A 23963-nucleotide genomic window follows, 5' to 3' on the forward strand; every position below is an offset into this window, starting at 1 on the left:
CAAATATTCTTGGTAAGATTTTGAGTTTTTGCAATATAAAAGCAGCAGAACTTCAATCTGCTCTCATTCATCATCGCTGCCGTGGTGATGCGGGGACAGACACAACTACCGCAAAATTAAAAGCAATTAAACTGAAAATCTTCAGATTCCTTCTTTTAGAATCTAAAATGTTAGGAAAACACATGCAGCCCCTGGGTTGAATTTGCCCGGAATTGTCCTTTAACCCTCAGCCATTAAAACCCCTGTTTTGCTGTCGCTGAATGACCCACTGACTCCATCGATTTTTCCCCGGAGCGCTGTGAGTGCAGCCAGAGAGAGACGACTCCTCAGGTCAGTCAGGGCCGAGGAGGAGGAGGAGGTGGAGGAGGAGGAGGAAGAGGAGGAGGAAGAGGAGGAGGAGGAAGAGGAGGAGGAGTAGGTGAAGCTGTAGAGTTTCCTCCAGTCGTCTCTGGGTGTGGACACGTTGTTGTTGTCTGTTCTCTGTGAAACTAATCTCTTTCCACTTAAAATAAGACTCATCACCTAAAAATGAACTTATTTTTAGATAATTTTCACTTGTTTCAAACAAATTTTCACTTGAAATAAGTAGAAAAATCTGCCAGTGAAAGCAGTTTTTTGTGCTTGTAATGAGGAATAAAAACTTGCTCCACTATCAGATTGTTCTACTTATTTCAAGTGAAAATATGCTTAAAAGAAGTAAAAAGTGTCTAAAAACAAGCTACTTCTTAATGCGATGAGTCTTATTTCAAGTATAATGATATTTGTTTTGACTAGAAATTACATTTTGACTAGAAATAAGACAAATATTCTTGGTAAGATTTTGAGTTTTTGCAGTGAAAACACAAACATAGTCAAATATCCAGTAAAGTAGCGCAGATGGACGACAGCTTTTATTACTGAAGGTTTTTCTCCGTATAGAAGAGCACACAGGCTGGCAGACTTAAGAGCCGCTCCCTCCCCTGTGTGTGTGTGTGTGTGTGTGTGTGTGTGTGTGCATGTGTGTGTGTGTGTGTGTGTGTGCAATATGAATGTATGCAACGGCTGCAGACGTCGTCCATCTTTACAGTGCACAGGAGGCAAAGGGGGGAATTAGCGTCGCAGCAGCTGTTCCTCTTATAAAAGAAAAAAAAATATCTGAAAAAAGGAAGAAGAAAAAAAAATGTCTGGAAAATGAGAGCAGCTCTTTTAGGTTTTTACAGGACGCAAACCGCTCATTTCACTCCACTTCTACAACACATGACTGCTGCTGCTGCATATGAATGAATGAATGAATGAATGAGTGAGTGAGTGGAAAACAGGCTGCAGACGGAAAAGTAGCCGACACACTGCAAAAACTCAAAATCTTACCAAGAATATTTGTCTTATTTCTAGTCAAAATGTCATTTCTAGACAAGGCAAGGCAAGGCAAGGCATCTTTATTTATATAGCGCATTTCATACCAAGGCAACTCAATGTGCTTTACATAAAGACAAAACATTAAAAAAAAAAGAAGCTTAAGACAGAATAAAAACAAACAAAACACTAAAAACAGAGTTAAAAGCAAGAGCAAATAAAAGTAAAAGAAAAGAAAAAAAAGATAAAGTTTTAAGTTCTCAGCTATAAGCACATGAAAAGAGAAATGTTTTTAACCTGGATTTAAAAGTGCTCACAGTTGGGGCTGATTTCAGTTCTGCTGGTAGTTTGTTCCACTTGTGAGCAGCATAACAGCTAAATGCTGCTTCACCATGTCTGGTCTGAACTCTGAGCTCCACTATCTGACCTGAGTCAGTAGATCTCAGAGCTCTGCTGGGTTTATATCCTACTAACATGTCATTCATGTATTCTGGACCTAAACCATTCAGTGATTTGTAAACCAGTAGCAGAACTTTAAAATCTATTCTGTAGCTGACTGGGAGCCAATGTAAGGTCTTAAGAACCGGGGTGATGTGATCTGATCTCTTTGTTCTGGTTAAAACTCGAGCTGCAGCGTTCTGAATGAGCTGCAGCTGTTTGATACTTTTTTGGGGGAGACCAGTCAGAAGACCGTTACAGTAGTCAAGTCTACTGGAGATAAAAGCATGAATCAGCTTCTCCTGATCAGTTTGGGACATAAAACCCTTAATTCTGGATATGTTCTTAAGTTGATAAAAGGCTGATTTGGTGACTGATTTGATATGGCTGTTGAAGGTCAGATCTGAGTCTATCAGCACGCCAAGGTTTCGGACTTGGTCTTTAGTTTCTAAAGACAGTGACTCAAGGTGTTTACTGACAGCAACCCTCTTCTCTTTATTTCCAAAAACAATGACCTCAGTTTTTTCTTGATTTAACTGAAGGAAATTTTGGCTCATCCAATTTTTGACTTGCTCTAAACAGTGACATAATGACTCTATTGGACTGCAATCATCTGGAGACAGTGCAAGATATATCTGTGTGTCATCTGCATAACTATGATAGTTGGCATTAGAGTTCTGTAGAATTTGACCCAAAGGCAGCATATACAGGTTAAACAGAAGGGGTCCAAGGACTGACCCCTGAGGAACTCCACATGTCATAGCCACTCGATCGGATTGATAACTACCAATGGTCACAAAATAACTCCGTTCCTCTAAGTAGGACCTGAACCATTTTAGGACTGTCCCGCTGAGTCCTGCCCAGGTTTCCAACCTGTCCAGCAGTATACTGTGATCCACAGTGTCAAACGCAGCACTGAGATCCAACATGACCAGAACTGACACCTTGCCCGAGTCAGTGTTCAGCCTTATGTCATTTAACACTCTAATAAGAGCTGTTTCTGTACTGTGGTGAGGTCGGAAGCCTGATTGAAATTTGTCAAAGAGTCCACTGGAGTTCAAGAAGTTGCTGAGTTGATTAAAAACCACTTTCTCAACGATCTTGGCTATAAAGGGAAGATTTGAGATGGGTCTGTAATTGGTTAAAATGGTAGTATCCAATGTTCTCTTTTTTAAGAGTGGCTTGATGGCAGCTACTTTCAGGGGTTTAGGAAACATGCCTGATTGAAGTGAGCAATTTATTATTTGCTGCAGATCTGTTTGGACAGAGCTTATAATAGTTTTAAAAAAGTCAGATGGTATTGTGTCAAGACAACATGTCGATGTTTTAAGATGCTGAACTGTTTCTTCTAAGGTTTTTTGGTCAACTGTATTAAACTCTGATATTACAGTTGATTTATTCCTAGGTGATTTTAGGGATTGCATTTCTAGTCAAAACTAATCTAATTATACTAAAAATAAGACTCATCACATAAAAAGTAGCTTGTTTTTAGACACTTTTTACTTCTTTCAAGTCTATTTTCACTTGAAATAAGTAGAAAAATCTGATAGTGGAGCAAGTTTTTTTTTCTTCCTTATTACAAGCACAAAAAACTTGCTTTCACTGGCAGATTTTTCTACTTATTTCAAGTGAATATTTGTTTGAAACAAGTGACAATTATCTAAAAACAAGTAAATTTTTAGGTGATGAGTCTTATTTTAAGTGGAAAGAGATTCGTTTTGACTAAAATTTAGACATTTTGACAAGAAATAAGACAAATATTCTTGGAAAGATTTTGAGTTTTTACAGTGCATGTACTGTAGAACGGGGGAATTTAGCAAACTGCAACCTGCAAACTGCAAACGGCGACGAGGAGGAGGAAGCTCTGCAGAGCTCAACGGCTTCTTTGTTTGTCGCTCTGCAGAAACAGCAGCTTTGATCTGGGCTGTCCGTCAGCTAACGGCCCTGTTGGTCTGTTTGGACTCATAATGTTTAGAGGGACGAGCGAAGCGACGGCAGCACAGGTGCTTCAGTCTGACTCACAGCTGCTCGACCCAACCTCACTGCAACATGTGAGCACTTACAAGCATGTGTGTGGTGTGTGTGTGTGTGTGTGTGGTGTGTGTGTGTCTGGCAAGAGACAAAAGACGAGACATCCCATGCACCTGTGCACAGAGTGACCTGGATTTGCCCAATACTAAACAAGAGCATGTTGTCATTAGCAACCCCAAACAGTGTGTACGTGTGTGTGTTGGTATAGTCAGCAGCAGCTCTGAAAGGTTAAACAGTTTAATAACAAACACAGAGTTATTCGAGGCTGCATGAGCACGTTTAGATTATTTTTGTGGTCATTTAAAGGGACATTGTGTAACTTCTCCTGTTATTCCTTCAGGAAAATCGATTATTTGGTCCAAAAGTCTGTTTTTCATTAACCAGTAATTAATCCCCCCCATCAACAAACTGAAGTGTTCCTTTCAGCTCTGAATGAGCCGTTCATATCATTCATATCTACAGTACATGGAGCGGGTAAGCTCGGTGCTGCACTGCAAAAACTCAACATCTTTCCAAGAATATTTGTCTTATTTCTTGTCAAAATGTCTAATTTCTAGTCAAAACTAATCTCTTTCCACTTAAAATAAGACTCATCACCTAAAAATGTACTTGTTTTTAGATAATTTTCATTTGTTTCAAACAGATTTTCAATTGTAATAAGTAGAAAAATCTGCCAGTGAAAGCAGGTTTTTTGTGCTTGTAATAAGAAAGAAAAACTTGCTCCACTATCAGATTTTTCTACTTATTTCAAGTGAAAATCTGCTTGAAAGAAGTAAAAAGTGTCTAAAAACAAGCTACTTTTTAAATGTGATGAGTCTTATTTTAAGTAGAATGAGATTTGTTTTAACTAGAAATGACATTTAGACTAGAAATAAGACAAATATTCTTGGTAAGATATTTGATTTTTTGCAGTGTGGCTGCCATGTGGTGTCTCCATGTTTTTACGTTCAGTGGCAGCGTGACGGTAGGAAACCACGGAAACTCAGCGGAGACACCGGAGCTGTCGGCTCAGGTCGAGGTGGCGTCTGTGAAAAGTCACCACGGTAGCGCAGTGAGGAGGAATGGAGCGTTACACTGATGCTGCATTCACCTGCAGTCGGGCGGACGGCCGTCGCTAACAAACCAGATGTCATTTTAGTCACAGAAGTCCAGAGAAAGACGTGGGTAAAACAATACCACATCGCCATGACAACATATTGTCAGGTGTATTGTTTTGCCTCGTGATGACGGACCACTTGTTTACATAGAGGCTTGTTTATGCCGTTACCTGCAGCGGCTGTCGTCCGTCTACCGTCTGCCCAATTTCAGGTGAATGCAGCATGAAAAATACGATTGAGTTGCTTGTGATATACAACCACAACGCTAGATGGGAGGAATTCCTACACAATGTACCTTTAAAACTAATGATTTGCTCCTCGGTCATAAAAGTTTAAAGTCATATTTTTCATTTGTGTTTTTCCTTCAACTTAAGTTTTTATTTTGAGCATCCCAGTTAATTCCTGACACGACGACGCTGACGATCTGTTGATTCTTTTAATCAAACAGCTGATTAATGAACATGTTTTGGAATCTGATCAAACTTAATATTTCTCTGTTAGATCAGTGTTTTAAATGTCCATCGATGTGATGCTGAGCAAAGTGTTCAACCCAGTCCATCTGCCGTCTGCCCAATTTCAGGTGAATGCAGCATGAAAAATACGATTGAGATGCTTGCGATATACAACCGCAGTAATTCCTACACAATGTACCTTTAAGATTTTTCAACATCTATATAGATATCGGCTTCATAAAGATCAGTTCAATGATCATTACAGCTCCGTCATGAGTCTTTGCTTTTATATATATAGATTATACTGGAAATAGATTTCCCTGTTGTCGAGACATGAAACCCGACACTGAAGCACACACACACACACACACACACACACACACACACACAGACACACACACACACACACACACACACACACACACACACGCCCGTTCACACAGTTGCTCTCCCAGTTGTCAGACATGTTGTATGTTCTGCTGCGTTCCGGCCGATAAGCCCCACAACTGCCTGCAGCGTCGACTCGTTAAAGGCCAGTTGCCCCCCCCCCACTGCCCCCCCACCCCTCACCGCTGCTGGTCCTGCTAATGGCTCATTCCTCTGGTTCCTCTGGACCGAGCCCAACACACGTCTCTCTGCCCAGCTGCCCAGCTGCCCAACACACTGCAGGAAATGTCCACAGTCACTGCATCTGAGTTCAGTCTCATCATTAACACCAAATAACACACAAACTGATGAGACACAACGATCAACTCACACTGCAAAAACTCAAAATCTTACCAAGCACATTTGTCTTATTTCTAGTCAAAACAAATCTCATTCTACTTAAAATAAGACTCATCACATAAAAAGTAGCTTGTTTTTAGACACTTTTTACTTCTTTCAAGCAGATTTTCACTAGAAATAATCTGATAGTGGAGCAAGTTTTTCTTTCTTATTACAAGCACAAAAAACTTGCTTTCACTGACAGATTTTTCTACTTATTTCAAGTGAAAATTAGTTTGAAACAAGTGAAAATGATCTAAAAACAAGTTAATTTTTAGGTGATGAGTCTTATTTTAAGTGGAAAGAGATTAGTTTTGACTAGAAATGAGACATTTTGACAAGAAATAAGACAAATATTCTTGGAAAGATTTGGGGGTTTTGCAGTGCACTGCTCCTCCACAGCACGATCCTGATCTATCTGTGTACAGGTTCCACATAAGACTGTTCATTCATCCTGCACATACTGTAGGAAACTTGGTTGTTACAGTAGCAAAGAGGCCGATGCATACCTAAATAAATCTTTAAAAGACAGGTGCGTAGGAGCATGGGATTGGAGTCAACAAAGGAAAAAAGGGTCTCCCACTTGCAAAAAACTTTATTATAAAAGAGACAACGTTTTGGTCTTTTTCAAGCAGTCCTGAGGACCGAAACGTTGTCTCTTTTATAATAAAGTTTTTTTTGCAAGTGATAGGACAGTGTGCGGAAGACCCTTTTTTCCTTTGTTACAGTAGCAAAAAAAAAAAAAAGTAGAAAAATATGCAAATAGAAAAGAAAACGATACAGAACAAACCTATAAAACAAAAAAGAGAGAGAGATAAAGACATTCTGTACAGTTGTGTGCCAAATTATTCCAAGACTATATACAGTTATTTACAAAAATTGTAAGGTAGAAGAGAAACTATTGCACAGAGTTGGGACTACAGGAATAAATTGTGCAGTTTGTACACAAAAATGGTTTAAAAACTCATGATCACATCCTATGTAGCAGCATTAGTTCACACTTGTTGCATCAGCTGCTTCATTCACGCCTAAATCTCTGCAGCTCCACTGGTTCTGTCCCAAAACACTGACAGTGTCAGAATCTGGAATAGGCTGTTCTTCATTAGGCCGATGTCAGATTATCTACAGTTCAATAAGAATGCATTAATCCACAACTCTTCTACTTCTTTGGGCAGATACAGGCTGAACACACTGCTCTATACGAAGGTTAACAACAACATCTCCACTTTCTGTACCAGCAGCACACACACACACACACAACAGTAGCTATACAACATGCAGAGTTACAGGATGTGCAGGACTGATCCTTCTTAGCTCTAAGCTGTTGCCAGGCAACAAGCAAAAACTCCACAAAGTTACTGGTCGGTCATCATGACCAAGAAATAATCATTAAAAAAAAACACACATAACCAGAACGAAGCCGGTGAGAAATGAATCCATGGAGCAAGTCATTGATTTAAGCAGCACTAGGAGCTAAGGGACACATGGAGCTGAGAAACTCTTTACACTGCAAAAACTCAACATCGTCTCATTTCTAGTCAAAACTAATCTCTTTCCACTTAAAATAAGACTCATCACCTAAAAATTTACTTGTTTTTAGATCATTTTCACTTGTTTCAAACGTATTTTCACTTGAAATAAGTAGAAAAATCTGCCAGTGAAAGCAAGTTTTTTTTGTGTTTGTAATAAGAAAGAAAAACTTGCTCCACTATCAGATTTTTCTACTTATTTCAAGTGAAAATCTGCTTGAAAGAAGTAAAAAGTGTCTAAAAACAAGCTGCTTTTTAATGTGATGAGTCTCATTTTAAGTAGAATTAGATTTGTTTTGATTAGAAATAAGACAGATATTCTCGGTAAGATTTTGAGTTTTTGCAGTGTAACTGCAGCCGTAGCTACATTTAGGACGATTGTGGATCAAACTCTTTAAGAGGAGATTATTTTATTTTATTTTATCTTACAGAATCCTTGCCGTTGTTCTTCATTTTGCTATAAATGTCCACTGCCTTGATGTGAAGCTCTGTGACTGCAGAGAGTCACTAGATAAGATAAGATAAGATAGATTTATTGTCATTGTATGGTTGATACAACGAAATTTCATTGCACTCATATGCCGGGCTCAGTAGCAACAAAATAAAAACAATTAAATACTCTAGTTAAATTAAAAAGTATACTCATCCATACATCCATTCAGTCACATTCACGTCATCATACATCATTCACACCATTTACTCAGTAGGCCTACCTTGTATGCATTAAAAACGAGTGCATATGCTGTATATGGTACAAAGTGCAGTGCATTGTGGGAGTTATTGCTGTTATGTTGGCAGATGTTGGTGGATTTGTTTCAGGTCAGAGTTGAGTATGGTGATAGCCTTGGGGTAGAAACTGTTTATGAATCTTGTGGTGCGTGTTCTGATGGACCTGTAACGTTTCCCTGAGGGCAACAGAGGAGCAGGAGAGGCCCCCTATAACCTTACATTTTAGAAAGTATAAAACAGAAAAGAATGGATTTCCACACACTTGTGAAATATTGCACAGATTTAAGTGTGTGGAAATCCTTTTTTCTTTCCTTTTGGACCCGTATGTTTCCAGCGTCTTAACAGAGACTGATGCAGGTTGAGCTGCTGCAGAAAGTGCACAACACTGTAGATAGACTTGCTAAGGAAATATTCACTTTTATTTTTCATTCCTGTAATGACTGATTCCAGATTATTTGAGTTAAAGGCCTCATGCTGTGCACTTTCCTCTGGGTGTATTTACCTGCTGATATCCCTAACAAGATGTATCATTGGTTTTGTGATCTGCTTAATATCATTTATACTGCCCCTTTCTGTTGCCTCTTTCTGGAGCTCTAGCAGGCACAGGTCATTTGGCCAATCAGAAGAGAGAATGAGAACCTCTCCTCTGATTGGCTGACTGTTTTAGAGTGGCATGTGGTTGGGCCAATCACAGGCAAGTAACTGAAACCTAAGCTGCATTCATACAAATTGAAAAAAAAACAAAAAAAAACAACTGGTCACAGTGGGCGGAGTTACCTTATGTGTGACATCACAGAAAGGAGGAAGTGCTATCCGCTCGTCTCAAAGAGACAGTTCCTACAAATGGGCAGTGTGTGTTTCTCCGTTTATGACCAGTTTGATGCATAAGGCCCAGAGACCTCCCCAAGCATGAAAAAATAACCACAATCACATTTTTCATGCCATGGGGCCTTTAAAAAAAACAAACAACAGCAGCAAATTCACTGGTTGCACATGTGCAAGCATAGATATATATACTGACTAGATGCCGCGTTCCTAGGCAACTCTATTGAGTGAAATACGTCAACGCGGCGGCCATCTTGGTCAGGGGGAAGCCGTGTCTACTTCCTGCACTAGTCAACAGAGGCAGACGTCTATCAACCATTAACATCACCATAACTCACCGAATATTCAACCGATTTTCAAGCCGTTTGGTTTATTATAAATGTCAGACATATATTTATGATACAACAACATTTTTTTTTTTTTTTTTTTTTTTTTTTTTTAATTTTTTAAAGGGACAACGAGGAGTTTTGGAAAAGCGAAGCGTTTTCACACTACATTTATGAGCCTCCGCGCGCACCGTAAAATTATTTTGACCGGCGCAAGACGGACTCATGTTTTCATTTATCAAGAATTAAAGTCAGAGGTTCAAAGAGGTTCACATACCGTCGTAGTTCCGACCATAAACGGCGATTCAGCTGCGTTATTCTCATGATTCGTTGCGAAACCGAAAGTAAAAAACGCTGGTCGGCTCGACCAGCATCTCCGCCACCACTAATAATAACAAAATAACGATAGAGACAGAACGATATATTTATCGAAAATGGGCCCATTAACAAGTGTGGGTAGCGGAGATTCATCCACATTAACGTGAGACTCTTTTATAACCGAATAGAAACTCCTCGTTGTCCCTTTAAATAATTTTTGTTTTTATGTATTAAACATACACTTAGATACTCAGACACACACCCACATGCATAAATACAGTGAAATGTGTTCTACAGGGTCTGACCGGGTCTGACTGCTGGTCAGACGTATATTATTGTCTATGGTCAGAACCCCGGACCAAGATGGCGGCGCTATTGACGTACGCTGAGAAGCAGAACGCGGCATCTAGTCACGTATATATAGCCTATCTATGATGTGCAAGTAAATGAAACCGGTTGCACTGTCTCAAATTTTAGGGGCAAAATGTCCCGTCTCTGGATCCCTGAGTGCAGATGGACATTATTTTTAATTTTTATTTTTTACAGTGCAGCACCTTTAGCAGTGTGGGTCTGGCCCGAGCGGCTGTGTGTCCTGTATGTTCTGATGCAGCGCAGCAGAGCGTGTTGACTCAGCGCTGTGAAAACATCAGGCGGAACAGAGAGAGACTGTCTGGTCAACACAGAGCAGCAGCAGCAGCAGCAGCAGCAGCAGCAGCAGCAGAGAGCACCGAGCACCGAGCAGCTAATCCTCATGTTAAAACTAAACTCCACCAACTCCCAAAACACTCTTATGTAACCGCGGCGACGGCCTCGCTCTCCGCTGGCTGCTGGGATGTTTTCACTGTGAAAACGTTACTGATGCAGAGAGAGAGAGAGGATCAGTAACAGGATGGACAGTGGTCTGCTCCTCCTCCTCTTCCTCCTCTCCTCCTCCTCTTCCTCCTCTCTCCTCCTCCTCCTCTTCCTCCTCCTCCTCCTCCTCCTCTTTCTCCTCTTCTTCCTCCTCCTCTCTCCTCTTCCTCTTTCTCCTCCTCCTCCTCCTCCTCCTCCTCTCTCCTCCTCCTCCTCCTCTCTCCTCTTCCTCCTCTCTCTGCCTCCTCTTCCTCCTCCTCCTCTCTCCTCTTCCTCCTCCTCCTCTTCCTCCTCTCTCCTCTTCTTCCTCCTCTTCCTCCTCCTCCTCCTCTTCTTCCTCCTCTCTCCTCTTCCTCCTCCTCTTCTTCCTCCTCTTCCTCTCTCCTCCTCTTCTTCCTCCTCTCTCCTCCTCCTCCTCCTCTCTCCTCCTCTTCTTCCTCCTCTCTCCTCTTCCTCGCCCTCCTCCTCCTCTTCCCTCCTCCTCCTTCTCCTCCTCCTCCTCCTCTCTGCTCTCCTCTTCCTCCTCTTCTCTCCTCCTCCTCTCTCCTCTTCCTCCACTCTCCTCTTCTCTCCTCCTCCTCCTCTTCCTCCTCCTCTCTCCTCCTCTTCCTCCTCCTCTCTCCTCTGCCTCCTCCTCTCTCCTCCTCCTCTCTCTTCCTCCTCTTCCTCTTCCCTCCTCCTCCTCCTTCTCTCTCCTCTTCCCTCCTCCTCCTCCTCTTCTCTCCCCCTCCTCCTCCTCCTCCTCTACTTCCTCCTCTTCTCTCCTCCTCCTCTCTCCTCTTCCTCCTCCTCTTCTCTCCTCCTCCTCCTCCTCCTTCCTTCCTCCTCCGTCCTTCTCCTCCTTCTCTCTCCTCTTCCTCCTCCTCCTCTTCCCTCCTCCTCCTCCTTCTCCTCCTCCTCCTCTTCCCTCCTCCTCCTCCTTCTCCTCCTCCTCCTCCTCCTCCTCTTCCTCCTCATCTTCTCTCCTTCTCCTCCTCCTCTTCCTCCTCCTCTCTCCTCCTCTTCCTTTTCCTCCTCCTCTTCCCTCCTCCTCCTCCTCTTCCTCCTCCTCCTCCTCCTCCTCCTCCTCCTCCTCCTCCTCCTCTCTCCTCCTCCTCTCCCCCCCCTCCTCCTCCTCCTCCTCCTCTCCTCTCCTCCTCCTCCTCCTCCTCCTCTCTAACTCGTTGTGACAGCCTGGTTCATGCTTGTCACTCATCTCAGCCTCTGGGTGACAGGCCGGACGTGACAGTGTCTAGATACTCAACATAGTCTCAACACTCCCAGACTAATATACCAGAGGTTATAGCTACCGCTAAACAAAAACCCAGGACAGAAACTTTACGTAGATCACAATCTGGAACATGTAACTAGTACAATGTAATCAATAAACCCTGCAAGTCAAGGTTTAAAGCCCCAGTTTATGTAACTTATTTGGCTTTTTATTATCAAAAATCAAACATGTCTTTCATAAATACGTATTTCACTGAAGGTGAATCACAGCTGCATACAAATGAAAGCTTTCTGGTTCCTTAGAATGAGTTGTTACAGGTCGTTACAAATACATAAGTGGGCGACGCACCGAACCGAGGCGGCCATGTTGCATCGCCATTTTTTACGTTGAGTGGCAGTGTGACAGAACGTTACCAGACAGAGTTGTTTTAGAGGGAAATTCATGCAAAACCGCTGATGTGCGGTCTCTGTATTCCCCTGTTTTTGCAATACTTTGTAGTATGCAGAGTTGTTTTAGAGGGAAATACAGAGACTGCTTGATGAAAAACTGTCCCTGAAGGCAACGTGCATCAGCGGTTTTGCATGAATTTCCCTCTAAAACAACTCTGTCTGGTAACGTTGTGTTATTATCTCATAGCGTGGTGAATGTGCAGCTCACAACTTGTCCACCAGAGCGTTGTGGAGTTGTTGGATTGTGTATTTGATGAGTTTGATGAGGGAAACCAAGAAATCCCATAATGAGCCTCCGTAGCGTAGCTCTGAGCAGCTCACGGCTCTGCTCCGCCGTTCTAAAAATAGCTTGCACCGACAATTAAAGGTAACGAAACTACTGCTATGACTATAGGGATTATGGACTATAGGGATTATGACAAAATGTTGAACTATCCCTTTAACAGGGATCCAAATAAAGAATAAAGACTAAAGAGAGAGAGCCGGGACTCATTCTCATGTGCATTCCCTCCATCCCATAATCATCTCCCCTCACTTAGTGTATGTGCTGAAATCTGCAGCCAGACTCTGAATCATCCACCAACACCGTGACTCACAGCTCCAGCAGCCGCACGCCCGTCCTTCACAGTAACTCCCCCCAACACACACACACACACACACACACACACACACACACACACACACACACACACACACACACACACACACACACACACACCTCCTCTCTCCTCCTCTCTCCTCCTCTTCCTCCTCCTCCTCCTCCACTCTCCTCCTCTTCCTCCTCCTCCTCCACTCTCCTCCTCTTCCTCCTCCTCTCTCCTCTTCCTCCTCTTCCTCCTCCTCTCTCCTCTTCCTCCTCCTCCTCCACTCTCCTCCTCTCTCCTCCTCCACTCTCCACCTCTTCCTCCTCCTCTCTCCTCTTCCTCCTCTTCTTCCTCCTCTCTCCTCCTCCACTCTCCCCCTCTTCCTCCTCCACTCTCCTCCTCTTCCTCCTCCTCTTCTCTCCTCCTCCTCCTCCTCCACTTTCCTCCTCTTCCTCCTCCTCTTCTCTCCTCCTCCTCCTCCTCCACTCTCCTCCTCTTCCTCCTCCTCCTCCACTCTCCTCCTCTTCCTCCTCCTCCTCCACTCTCCTCCTCCTCCTCCACTCTCCTCCTCTTCCTCCTCCTCCTCCACTCTCCTCCTCTTCCTCCTCCTCTCTCCTCTTCCTCCTCTTCTTCCTCCTCTCTCCTCCTCCACTCTCCTCCTCTTCCTCCTCCACTCTCCTCCTCTTCCTCCTCCTCCTCCACTCTCCTCCTCTTCCTCCTCCTCTTCTCTCCTCCTCCTCCTCCTCCACTCTCCTCCTCTTCCTCCTCCTCTTCTCTCCTCCTCCTCCTCCTCCACTCTCCTCCTCTTCCTCCTCCTCCTCCACTCTCCTCCTCTTCCTCCTCCTCCTCCTCCTCCACTCTCCTCCTCTTCCTCCTCCACTGTCCTCCTCCTCCTCCACTCTCCTCCTCCTCCTCCTCCACTCTCCTCCTCTTCCTCCTCCACTCTCCTCCTCTTCCTCCTCCTCTTCTCTCCTCCTCCTCCTCCACTCTCCTCCTCTTCCTCCTCCTCCTCCTCCTCCTCCTCCACTCTCCTCCTCTTCCTCCTCCTCCTCCACTCTCCTCCTCTTCCTCCTCCTCCTCCACTCTCCTCCTCTTCCTCCTCCTCCTCCTCCACTCTCCTCCTCTTCCTCTTCCTCCTCCACTCTCCTCCTCTTCCTCTTCCTCCTCCACTCTCCTCCTCTTCCTCTTCCTCCTCCTCCACTCTCCTCCTCCTCCTCCACTCTCCTCCTCTTCCTCCTCCTCCTCCACTCTCCTCCTCTTCCTCCTCCTCCTCCACTCTCCTCCTCTTCCTCCTCCTCCTCCTCCACTCTCCTCCTCTTCCTCCTCCTCCTCCACTCTCCTCCTCTTCCTCCTCCTCCTCCTCCACTCTCCTCCTCTTCCTCCTCCTCCTCCACTCTCCTCCTCTTCCTCCTCCTCCTCCACTCTCCTCCTCTTCCTCCTCCACTCTCCTCCTCTTCTTCCTCCTCCTCCTCCACTCTCCTCCTCTTCCTCCTCCTCCTCCTCCACTCTCCTCCTCCTCTCTCCTCCTCTTCTCTCCTCTTCCTCCACTCTCCTCCTCTTCCTCCTCCTCCTCCACTCTCCTCCTCTTCCTCCTCCTCCTCCACTCTCCTCCTCTTCTCTCCTCCTCCACTCTCCTCCTCTTCCTCCTCCTCTCTCCTCCTCCTCCACTCTCCTCCTCTTCCTCCTCCACTCTCCTCCTCTTCCTCCTCCACTCTCCTCCTCTTCCTCCTCCTCCTCCTCTTCTTCCTCCTCCTCTCTCCTCTTCCTCCTCCTCCTCCTCCTCCTCCTCCTCTTCTAGTCCTGGTCTTGGTCTACTCTGGTCTTGGTCTTGACTCAGTCTCGACCCCCTAAAAGTCTTGATCGTGTCTTAGCCTTGACCTGGTCTGGGGTCAGGTGGTCTGGACAACAACACTATGAGTTCAGAGATAACCCCAGATGTTTTTAGTTTTAGAGCAGAGATTCATTCAGAGAGAAACCAAACAGCTACGAGCACCAGGACCAGGACCGTGGGTCTGACCAGGCCAGCTTCATGGAGCAGCCTCAGCCTGTCACCTTCATCTGTGAGCCAGCCAAGCCAGGGGTTTTTTAGAAATCCATCCCGTTGGGTTTGTGAATATCAGAGGCCGAGTGGAACAAAGAGCTGCTTCACAGAAACAGGAAATGACAGTGACAAAGAGTCTGTTGATGAGAGACACAGATCTGCCTAATGAAAACCACAGTTTGATATCCTGCTGCTGCTGCTGCTGCTGCTGCTATTCAAATCTCATGGCACCTTGCTGTTGCACCGCAGTGAAGCTGTCATGCACATTATCTGCTGCTGATCTCAGAGCATATAGTTTACATGTTAAACAGCAGCATGGAGGGAGGGAGGGAGGGAGGGAGGAGCTGAACGACCTGCGTGTTACAGGTGAGGACAGATCAGAGAAGTAACTCTGGTTCATGTTCAGGTGCATCTCAATAAATGATCAAATATCATGGAAAAGTTCAGCAATGTCAGTAATTCAATTCAAAAAGTGAAATTAATACATTATATAGATCCATTACAAACAGAATGAAACATTTCACGTCTTTACTTATTTAACTTATTTTAATTATAATGATTATGGCTTCACATTTAATGAAGAGCTAAAATTCAATATCACAAAAGACCAATTTATCAATACTTGGTTGGGGCTTTTTGACTTGAACTACTGGAAATGGACTTTTCCAATGATATTCTTTATTGAGATGCACCTGTACATGAATTACCTGCTAATTATCTCACATTAGTCATTTCATTCACTTCAACCTGCATAAACAACTTTTTAAATCACCAATCCCTCATTATAAACACACACATTGAGATAATTACGCATCAGCTGTTGTGTGTGAAGTTCCTCTCAGCTCTGCAGAGCTTCAGCATCTTTCCACTCATTGTTAGTGTTGTGGTCAAAACCACCGAGACCAGAGCATACCAGGACCAAGACAAGACCAAGACCTTGAAAATGTCTCGAGTACCATAACACGACTTATTATTCTGGTTTTATGAGAACCAGAATCGGATTTATTGGCCAAGTTTGACTCGTTTGCATAGCTCTCTGGCGTTCACAACAATAACTGAACAATGAGTTAACAATAATAAGAATAATACAAAAAAAAGTTAAATAAAATAAAGCAAAGCAGCCGCAGCTTCAGTCTCTCCTCCTTCACCAACACTGTTTCTGCTCAACGTGGATGTTTCCAGGGTAAAAAGCTCTGATGGACTCACGGTAACACTTTAGATTAGGGAACACATATTCACCATTAACTAGGTGCTTATTAATATGCATATAAGTAGCTTACTAGCTCCTTATTAGTAATTATTAAGCACGTATTAACACCTTATTCTACATATAGCCTTATTCTACCTCTATTACATAGATATTATATACACGATATTAACTCCTAATTATCGTTTATTCATTGTAAATTAATGCATTAATGCTACTAATTCAGAGTGATGAAGGAAGAATTACTGTTCTTGTGCTACTGCTAATATTAGGAAAAATCTTAATTCATGGTGTAATAGAGGTAGAATAAGGCTATGTAGAATACGATGTTAATACGTGCTTAATAATTACTAATAAGGAGCTAGTAAGCTACTTATATGCATATTAATAAGCACCTACAGTAGTTAATGGTGAATATGTGTTCCCTAATCTAAAGTGTTAGTGAATACTGGACTTCTATCAGCTGTAAACGTGTGGTAACGTTCTCCATCATTAGTGATGGTGAGCCAACACATCAGAGCTGTTTTTGCCGCTTGTTCGTCCAAACCAACGGAGTTAAAAGCTTCAGACAGAAACAGCTGCACACCAGGTGAATTCAGAGTCGACTGTGCTGCTATCAGAGCTGGGGAGAGACTTCCTCTCTCTCCTAACATCTCTATTCTCTAACTACACTCACTGTGCACTTTCAGAGCTCTCGGCCTCCTTGTGCTTGTTAAACAGACGTAGTGCTTTAGTACTTCAGCTCCTGAAGTCAAGCACATTACTTTACATTAAGGAAATGAAAAGCATCTGCTGGATGAATAGATGTAAATGTTTGCTTTCAGTTTGATTTGAACTTAATAAGACGAGACTTTTAGAAAACGTCCTGCTGGCTTTAAAGAGCCGGATGACGATGATGATGATGGTTTGTGGGTGTTTTTATGGAAGATGACTAAGATGCCTTTCTCTCAAGCTGCTTTTTGCACAGACATAAGAAATCCAACTCCTGATCCTAGTCAGTGTCAATCAATCAATAAGGATATATATATATATATATATATATATATATATATATATTCATCTTCTACTTTTAACAGATACAACATTCAAACAGACTCTATACATACAGATAATATACTGTGGATAAGTTGTCTAAGTCCTTCCAACACATGGACGTAGTAGGTTCTGTTCACCCCTGTCTGTGTTGATACAGCAGATTTATCCCATAATAACATAAGCACTTTTAAAGCAGAACAACCTATTCTGCAGGTTTCATGTTGCATCGACTCACACGACCTCTGTCTAACATATAAAAGGGCTCACCCCCACTCGCATGAAGTCGTACAAAGGAGATCTATATATATATATATATAAAAAAGGGAACATTATATCTTTTGTAACTGCAGACAAAGGCATTCACCTTATTAGTTGTTAAATGTCATGCTGGGGTAATTATATGAACATGAAATGTCATTTAGCTGCAGACCCATGCATGAAATGTCACTTCTGTACATTCACATGAAATGCCAGATTGTGTTTCTACCAACTGTTGTGCAGTGTGCGTATAAATAAAACATGCACGCACACACATGCAAACACACACACAAAGGGACAATGGTGTGAATTGTGTGCGGTCACATAGCTGTCTGTTTTAATGAAATTATAATGACAACAAAGCAGGTGTTTTCTCTTTGAATTTGGGCTCATCTGCTGTTGTGAGCCGAGCCCATCGGGCACCGACGTCTTTCTCTGTCTGTCTCCTCCTGTCTGTCTCTCCTTGGACACATACAGCTCTGGAAAAACATTAAGAGACCACTCCCACAATGATCAGTTTCTCTGGTGTGTGTTTGAGTAAAATTAAATTCAAAAATGTTTGTTTTATTCTATCAACTACTGACAACATTTCTCCCAAAATTGAAATAGAAATATTGTCATTTTGAGCTTTTATTGGCTGAAAATGACTAAACTAGTCTAAATAACAAAAAATATCAAGTCTTTTCAGACCTTAATGCAAAGAAAACATGTTCATATTTATTCCTAAACAACACAGCAAGAATGTTTGAACACAGGAAGAGTTTATAAATCAGTTTTTTGTGGGATAATGTCAATGTTTAATCCCAGCAGTGGTTTTTTATAGTAATCTTCCTATAAAAGCAGGTGTGGTTCAGGTGATGATCTCATCAGTGTCTCTTTAAGTAGAATGAGTTGTGTTTGTGTTGGTGTTTAAAGGGATACGCCAACATTTTTTTCCTTGTCTTGCCTCACTCCTGAGTCCATGACCAGCAGATAGACACCATCCTTTCGACTGTGCGTGCAGTAACAAGGGAGATAGAGCCGTATCGCCCGTAATTAGCTTAGCTCAAACACTGGAAGTGTATGGGTAGTGTTAGCCTGCCTCCTACCCGAGCTGAAATCAGCAATCAGAAGCTGATTTCATTTTAGCTCTAAACTCTGTAAATATATCACTTTATCCACATTTCAAACATGTTTAGGTGAGAAAGTAGCCGTTTAGATCAGCAGTGTGTCGTTAATTTGTCTAAATACCAGCTGTTTACAATTTTGTTCGGACGAATTCGGCGCTACTCAAGCTAGCTGTTGTGACCAACGCACTTCCGGTTACTTTCACAAAATAAAACACCCGTTGCCCTTTACATACAGAAAACCATGACGATAGAATTTGTGCTTTTACTTTGAAACAGGAAGCTAACCTACCCTCGATGTAGCTAGCTTGAACCAAAATAAACCGTCTTTGCTTGAACCCTCCGTTTTGACCGATCTCGTCCCGTTAGCGGCATTTGACCGCTCAAGATGCCTTACCGGAGAGTTTTGTCAGCTCTGAGACGAAGATCGGCCCGCCGGTTTCCGTTTAGAGTTGCTGAAGAGTTTCTCTGATGACTTTAGGTGGAGGCAGGCTAACACTACCCATACACTTCCAGTGTTTGAGCTAAGCTAATTAGTGACTTTAGGTGGAGGCAGGCTAACACTACCCATACACTTCCAGTGTTTGAGCTAAGCTAATTACGGGCGATACGGCTCTATCTCCCTTGTTACTGCACGTACAGTCGAAAGGATGGTGTCTATCTGCTGGTCATGGACTCGGGAGTGAGGCAAGACACGGATAAAAAAATGTTGGAGTATCCCTTCAAGTAGAATGAGTTGTGTTTGTGTTGGTATTTAAAAAAGAATGACTGTTATACATGTAGAGATGCTTTTAAGAAACATTTGTGAAAGTGGCCTCTTATTTTTTTCCCAGAGCTGTACATGTGGAGGAGGAGGAGGAGGAGGAGGAGGCTGACAATGTGCCCAAGGAACAGGAGGAGGAGAAAGTGAAGCCCCCCTTTTCCTTGGCTTTAATCAGAATATGATGAGTTATGTGGTGTGTAATTTGGAGCCGGGTGGCACCTAAATAAAAAGCCCTCTCCATCCTCCCACATGTTCTGTTCAGGCAGCCTTTTCTTTTTTGATGTTCTGCTCCGTGGAGGATCGAGGCTGCAGTGGGACACGGCACAGGAAAAACACTGATCCATCTGAGCTTGTAGAGGAAAAGAGAAACAGTGTTGTGCAACGAGATGGTTCTTATCTGTGTGCAGCTGTTTGATGTAACGCAGAGCAGATAGTCGGTGGTTCCAGCGCTCCACGCCGCTGCCAGGCCAGACGGGAAGGACGCCGCCCTAACGGAGAATGTGGCCGGCCGCACCGCGTCTCTTCTTCAGCTCCTCAGCTTTCACTTCTTCAGTCTGAGCTCTGTTTCCACATGACTTTAAAGAGGAACTCTTTAGGATTTCCACCTTAAAGGATAATTGCAGTTTTTGTTTTACATTCTGGACCTTATTTCTAGCATAAAATCCGATCATTTCCTCACCCAGATAACTTTGGTGTCATTACAAGTGGTTGTGATGAAATGAGCTCCAGCCGAGAGCCGCGTATATCCGTATAATGGAGTCTACAGGGCAGCAGAATGCAGCCTCTAAATAACACATTATCTGCAGAGAAACTCCTTCATTTCACCAATATTTAGTTCTGATAGGCTAGTGCTATTCCCCTCTGAGTCCGGGGTTAGCTGTTATCAACATCCGGGGTCTGTAGGTTGACCTACTGACCTCTGACCTGGATGATGTCATCTCTGAGCGCCACGCGGTGCGGCTTGTTGCTACCGCTAATGCTACGGTTCATTTCTGTGTGTTTCCGACTTGTCAGAACAAAATGAGCAGCTGGATGAAGTTGAGCTTCCACAGGCTTCCTCTCCTCAACCTGGACTCACTAAAGCTCTGGCTAGTTGAGATAAAAATGGACCCGAATGCCGAAGCGGAATGATTATTATCAGAATGAGCCGGGCGGCGCTCAGAGATGACATCATCCAGGTCAGAGGTCAGTAGGTCAACCTACAGACCCCGGATGTTGATAACAGCTAACCCCGGACTCAGAGGGGAATAGCACTAGCCTATCAGAACTAAATATTGGTGAAATGAAGGAGTTTCTCTGCAGATAATGTGTTATTTAGAGGCTGCATTCTGCTGCCCTGTAGACTCCATTATACGGATATACGCGCCTCTCGGCTGGAGCTCATTTCATCACAACCACTTGTAATGACACCAAAGTTGTCTGGGTGAGTAAATTATCTTATTTTATGCTAGAAATAAGGTCCAGATTGTAAAAAAAAAAAAAAGGAAATTCCCCTTTAACTCAGCTCCATGTGTCCCTTGTCTCTAGTTCTGGTTAAATCAATGCCTTGTAACTAGTTCCAGGGAGAATGGAGCATCTCTTGGCTGAAAACCAACCTTGTAAAATCAGAGCCTCCGACCCGGTGTCCCAGCTCTCGTCTCCATGGCGACACCGCCACACAAACGTAACGCGCTAACCCGTAATCTCTTGTTGATGACAGATAAGACTACACAGATATACACATGGTAACATGGTAGATGATGAATAACCTTATCCACCGCTCCATGGATTGATTTCTCATCGGCTTCGTTGTTGGAAAAAAAACAAACTTCCTGGTTTTACTATGGTTAGCTGTGTAACAAAGAGAAAAAAAACATTGTGTTTTCCTCTGAATAAGAAACATTTACACTGAAAACAAAGGTCTTCACTGTGATGTCACAGAGAACTGGGAAGAAGGAAGGGTCCATATTATTACTGCAAAGAGTCGAGGGTGTTTCAAAAGCCTTTTTGTCCAGATTGACGTCAGCTGTTACATGTAAATATATATTTAAATTCGATGGTGGCGGTTTGAGACCAAAATAATAACATGTACACATCTACAATGTAAATGGGCTCCAATGTTTTACATCAGGGATCAGGGATCAAAGTCGTCCTCCACTGGACCGGACTGGTTTTCTGAACAACACAGTGTCTGTTCATCTTGTTGTCCTGTGAAAAGCCACTTTGCTTTCACTCAAACCTGCAAAACAGGATTCACTTCATGTTTTTGGTAGATTTTTTTCTGTTCAGTTCAATGTCCCCGACACAAACACTGCAAAAACTCAAAATCTTTCCAATAATATTTGTCTTATTTCTTGTCAAAATGTCTAATTTCTAGTCAAAACTAATCTCTTTCCACTTAAAATAAGACTCATCACCTAAAAATGAACTTGTTAGATCATTTTCACTTGTTTCAGACACATTTTCACTTACAATAAGTAGAAAAATCTGCCAGTGAAAGTAAGTTTTTTGTGCTAAGGAAGAAAAACTTGCTCCACTATCAGATTTTTCTACTTATTTCAAGTGAAAATCTGCTTGAAAGAAGTAAAAAGTGTCTAAAAATCAAGCTACTTTTTAATGTGATGAGTCTTATTTTAAGTATAATGAGATGTTTGACTAGAAATAAGAGTTTTTGCAGTGCAGTTCCTCCTGAACTAAAGGGAAACATCATGACAGGACTCAGGACTCTGGATGTTTTCTGCAGACCACAAATGTCTCTGTGTCTCTGTCTCACTTTGGTTTCTGTGATATGATTCAATAAGTTCCAGATACTTCAAATAGTTGTACTAAAGTATCTGCTTGTGTAACCATGGTAACAACCAGTGTCGACAGGAGACTTCAGCAGGTTCTGTGCTGTGTTCTTCTGTTCGATACAAACTTTGTTTACATTAAATATGGTTTAGATTTTTAGATCAAATCATCTTTTGTCTTTGTAGCTGAGGAGGAAAAATGTAAATATCAAGACACATCGTTACTATGACGACTGAGACTGGAGACAGTGATGGACTTGGAAATGGTCTTGCGTTGGTTTGGTCTTGGTCTCGCCCCCCTCAAAGTCTTGGTCTTGGTCTTTGTATACTCTGGTTTTGGTATTTTGATCCTGGTCTTGATCTACTCTGGTTTGGTCTTGGTCTCGGTCTTGACTACAACACAACTGTCCAGGTTGTTCTGGTGTAAAGTATCAGACAATGAGCTGCTGCTGCTTCAATATTCATTGTTTTATTTTATTTCCCTGTTGCTTCCTTTAAGTCCAGATGTTTGACCTTGACTCTATAGGCTGTAACTAACGATTATTTTCATTATCTATTAATCTGTTGATCATGCAAACGATTAATCGATTAGTTGTTTGGTCAATAAAATGTTTTTAAAAAATGATAAAAACATCAGTCAGTGTTTCTCAAACCACCAGACGACGTCCTCAAATGTCTTGTTTTGTCCACAAACCAAAGAGAGACTCAGTTTATTGTCACAAAGGAACAAAGAAACCAGAAATATTCACATTGAAGAAGTTGAAATCAGAGAATTTTGACTTTTTTTCTCTAAAAAACTACTCAAACTGATTTTTTGATTATCAAAATAGTTGACAATTAATTTAATAATCGATTACTGTTCGATTAATCGATTAGTTGTTGCAGCTCTACTTGAGTCTAACCTCCCTCTCTGTCCCTCTTGTCTCTCTCTTCTGTCTCTCTCTTCTGTCTCCCCTTCAGGACACGAGAGCTTCAACTCGCGCTCGCTGGCCCTGCAGGCCCAGAAGAAGATCCTGAGCAAGATGGCGACCATGGTGGTGGCCAACATGCTGACGGACGACACCAGCAGCGAGATCCTGGACGAGCTCTACAAGGCCAGCCGCGAGTTCACCAAGAGCAAGAAGGAGGCGCACAAGATCATCAAGGACGTGATCAAGATCGCGCTGAAGATCGGCATCCTGTACCGCAACCACCAGTTCAGCCCCGACGAGCTGGACACGGTGGAGCGCTTCAAGAAGAAGATGAACCAGGCGGCCATGACGGCGGTGTCCTTCTACGAGGTGGAGTACACCTTCGACAGGAACATCCTGTCGGAGCTGCTGCTGGAGTGCCGGGAGCTGCTGCACGCGCTGGTGGAGCAGCACCTCACCGCGCGCTCCCACGCCCGCATCGACCACGTCTTCAACCACTTCGCCCGCGGGGAGTTCCTGGCCGAGCTGTACGGCGACGCGGAGGAGTACAGACTCTCGCTGAGGAAGATCTGCAACGGCATCAACAAACTGCTGGACGAAGGAACGCTTTAACCTCTTTAACCGCATCACATCACATCACATCACGCCAACCGCTCGCTCTCCTCTTCTCGCTCGCTGCCGCCATACACTTTCATCCTTTCACCTGCTCACCCCCGAACACTCAGTGTACCTTTTGGTCATTGGATTTTCTTTTGATGAATAGGAATTAAAAAACAGAAAACAATTGGTTTAATTTCATTTTCATTTTTGCAAAAACTCAAAATCTTACCAAGAATATTTGTCTTATTTCTAGTTAAAACAAATCTAATTATACTAAAATAAGACTCATCACATAAAAAGTAGCTTGTTTTTTTAGACACTTTTTACTTCTTTCAAG

General features: G+C 43.0%; 1 protein-coding gene across 1 annotated transcript in view; it reads left to right on the plus strand.

The window, feature by feature from the left end:
- tnfaip8l3 (tumor necrosis factor, alpha-induced protein 8-like 3) overlaps positions 1–23638 on the plus strand; it is a gene marked incomplete at both ends in the record, with an annotated part of 48206 nt that extends 24568 nt beyond the window's left edge. The window contains one exon of the mRNA XM_083997370.1: positions 23076–23638. Coding sequence (XP_083853496.1) covers positions 23076–23638 — 563 coding nt within the window. The remainder of the gene's footprint in view (positions 1–23075) is intronic.
- Between the last annotated feature and the right edge of the window lie 325 nt (positions 23639–23963).

The sequence above is a fragment of the Trachurus trachurus genome (assembly GCF_905171665.1).
Source record: "Trachurus trachurus genome assembly, chromosome: 3".
Classification (NCBI taxonomy): domain Eukaryota; kingdom Metazoa; phylum Chordata; class Actinopteri; order Carangiformes; family Carangidae; genus Trachurus; species Trachurus trachurus.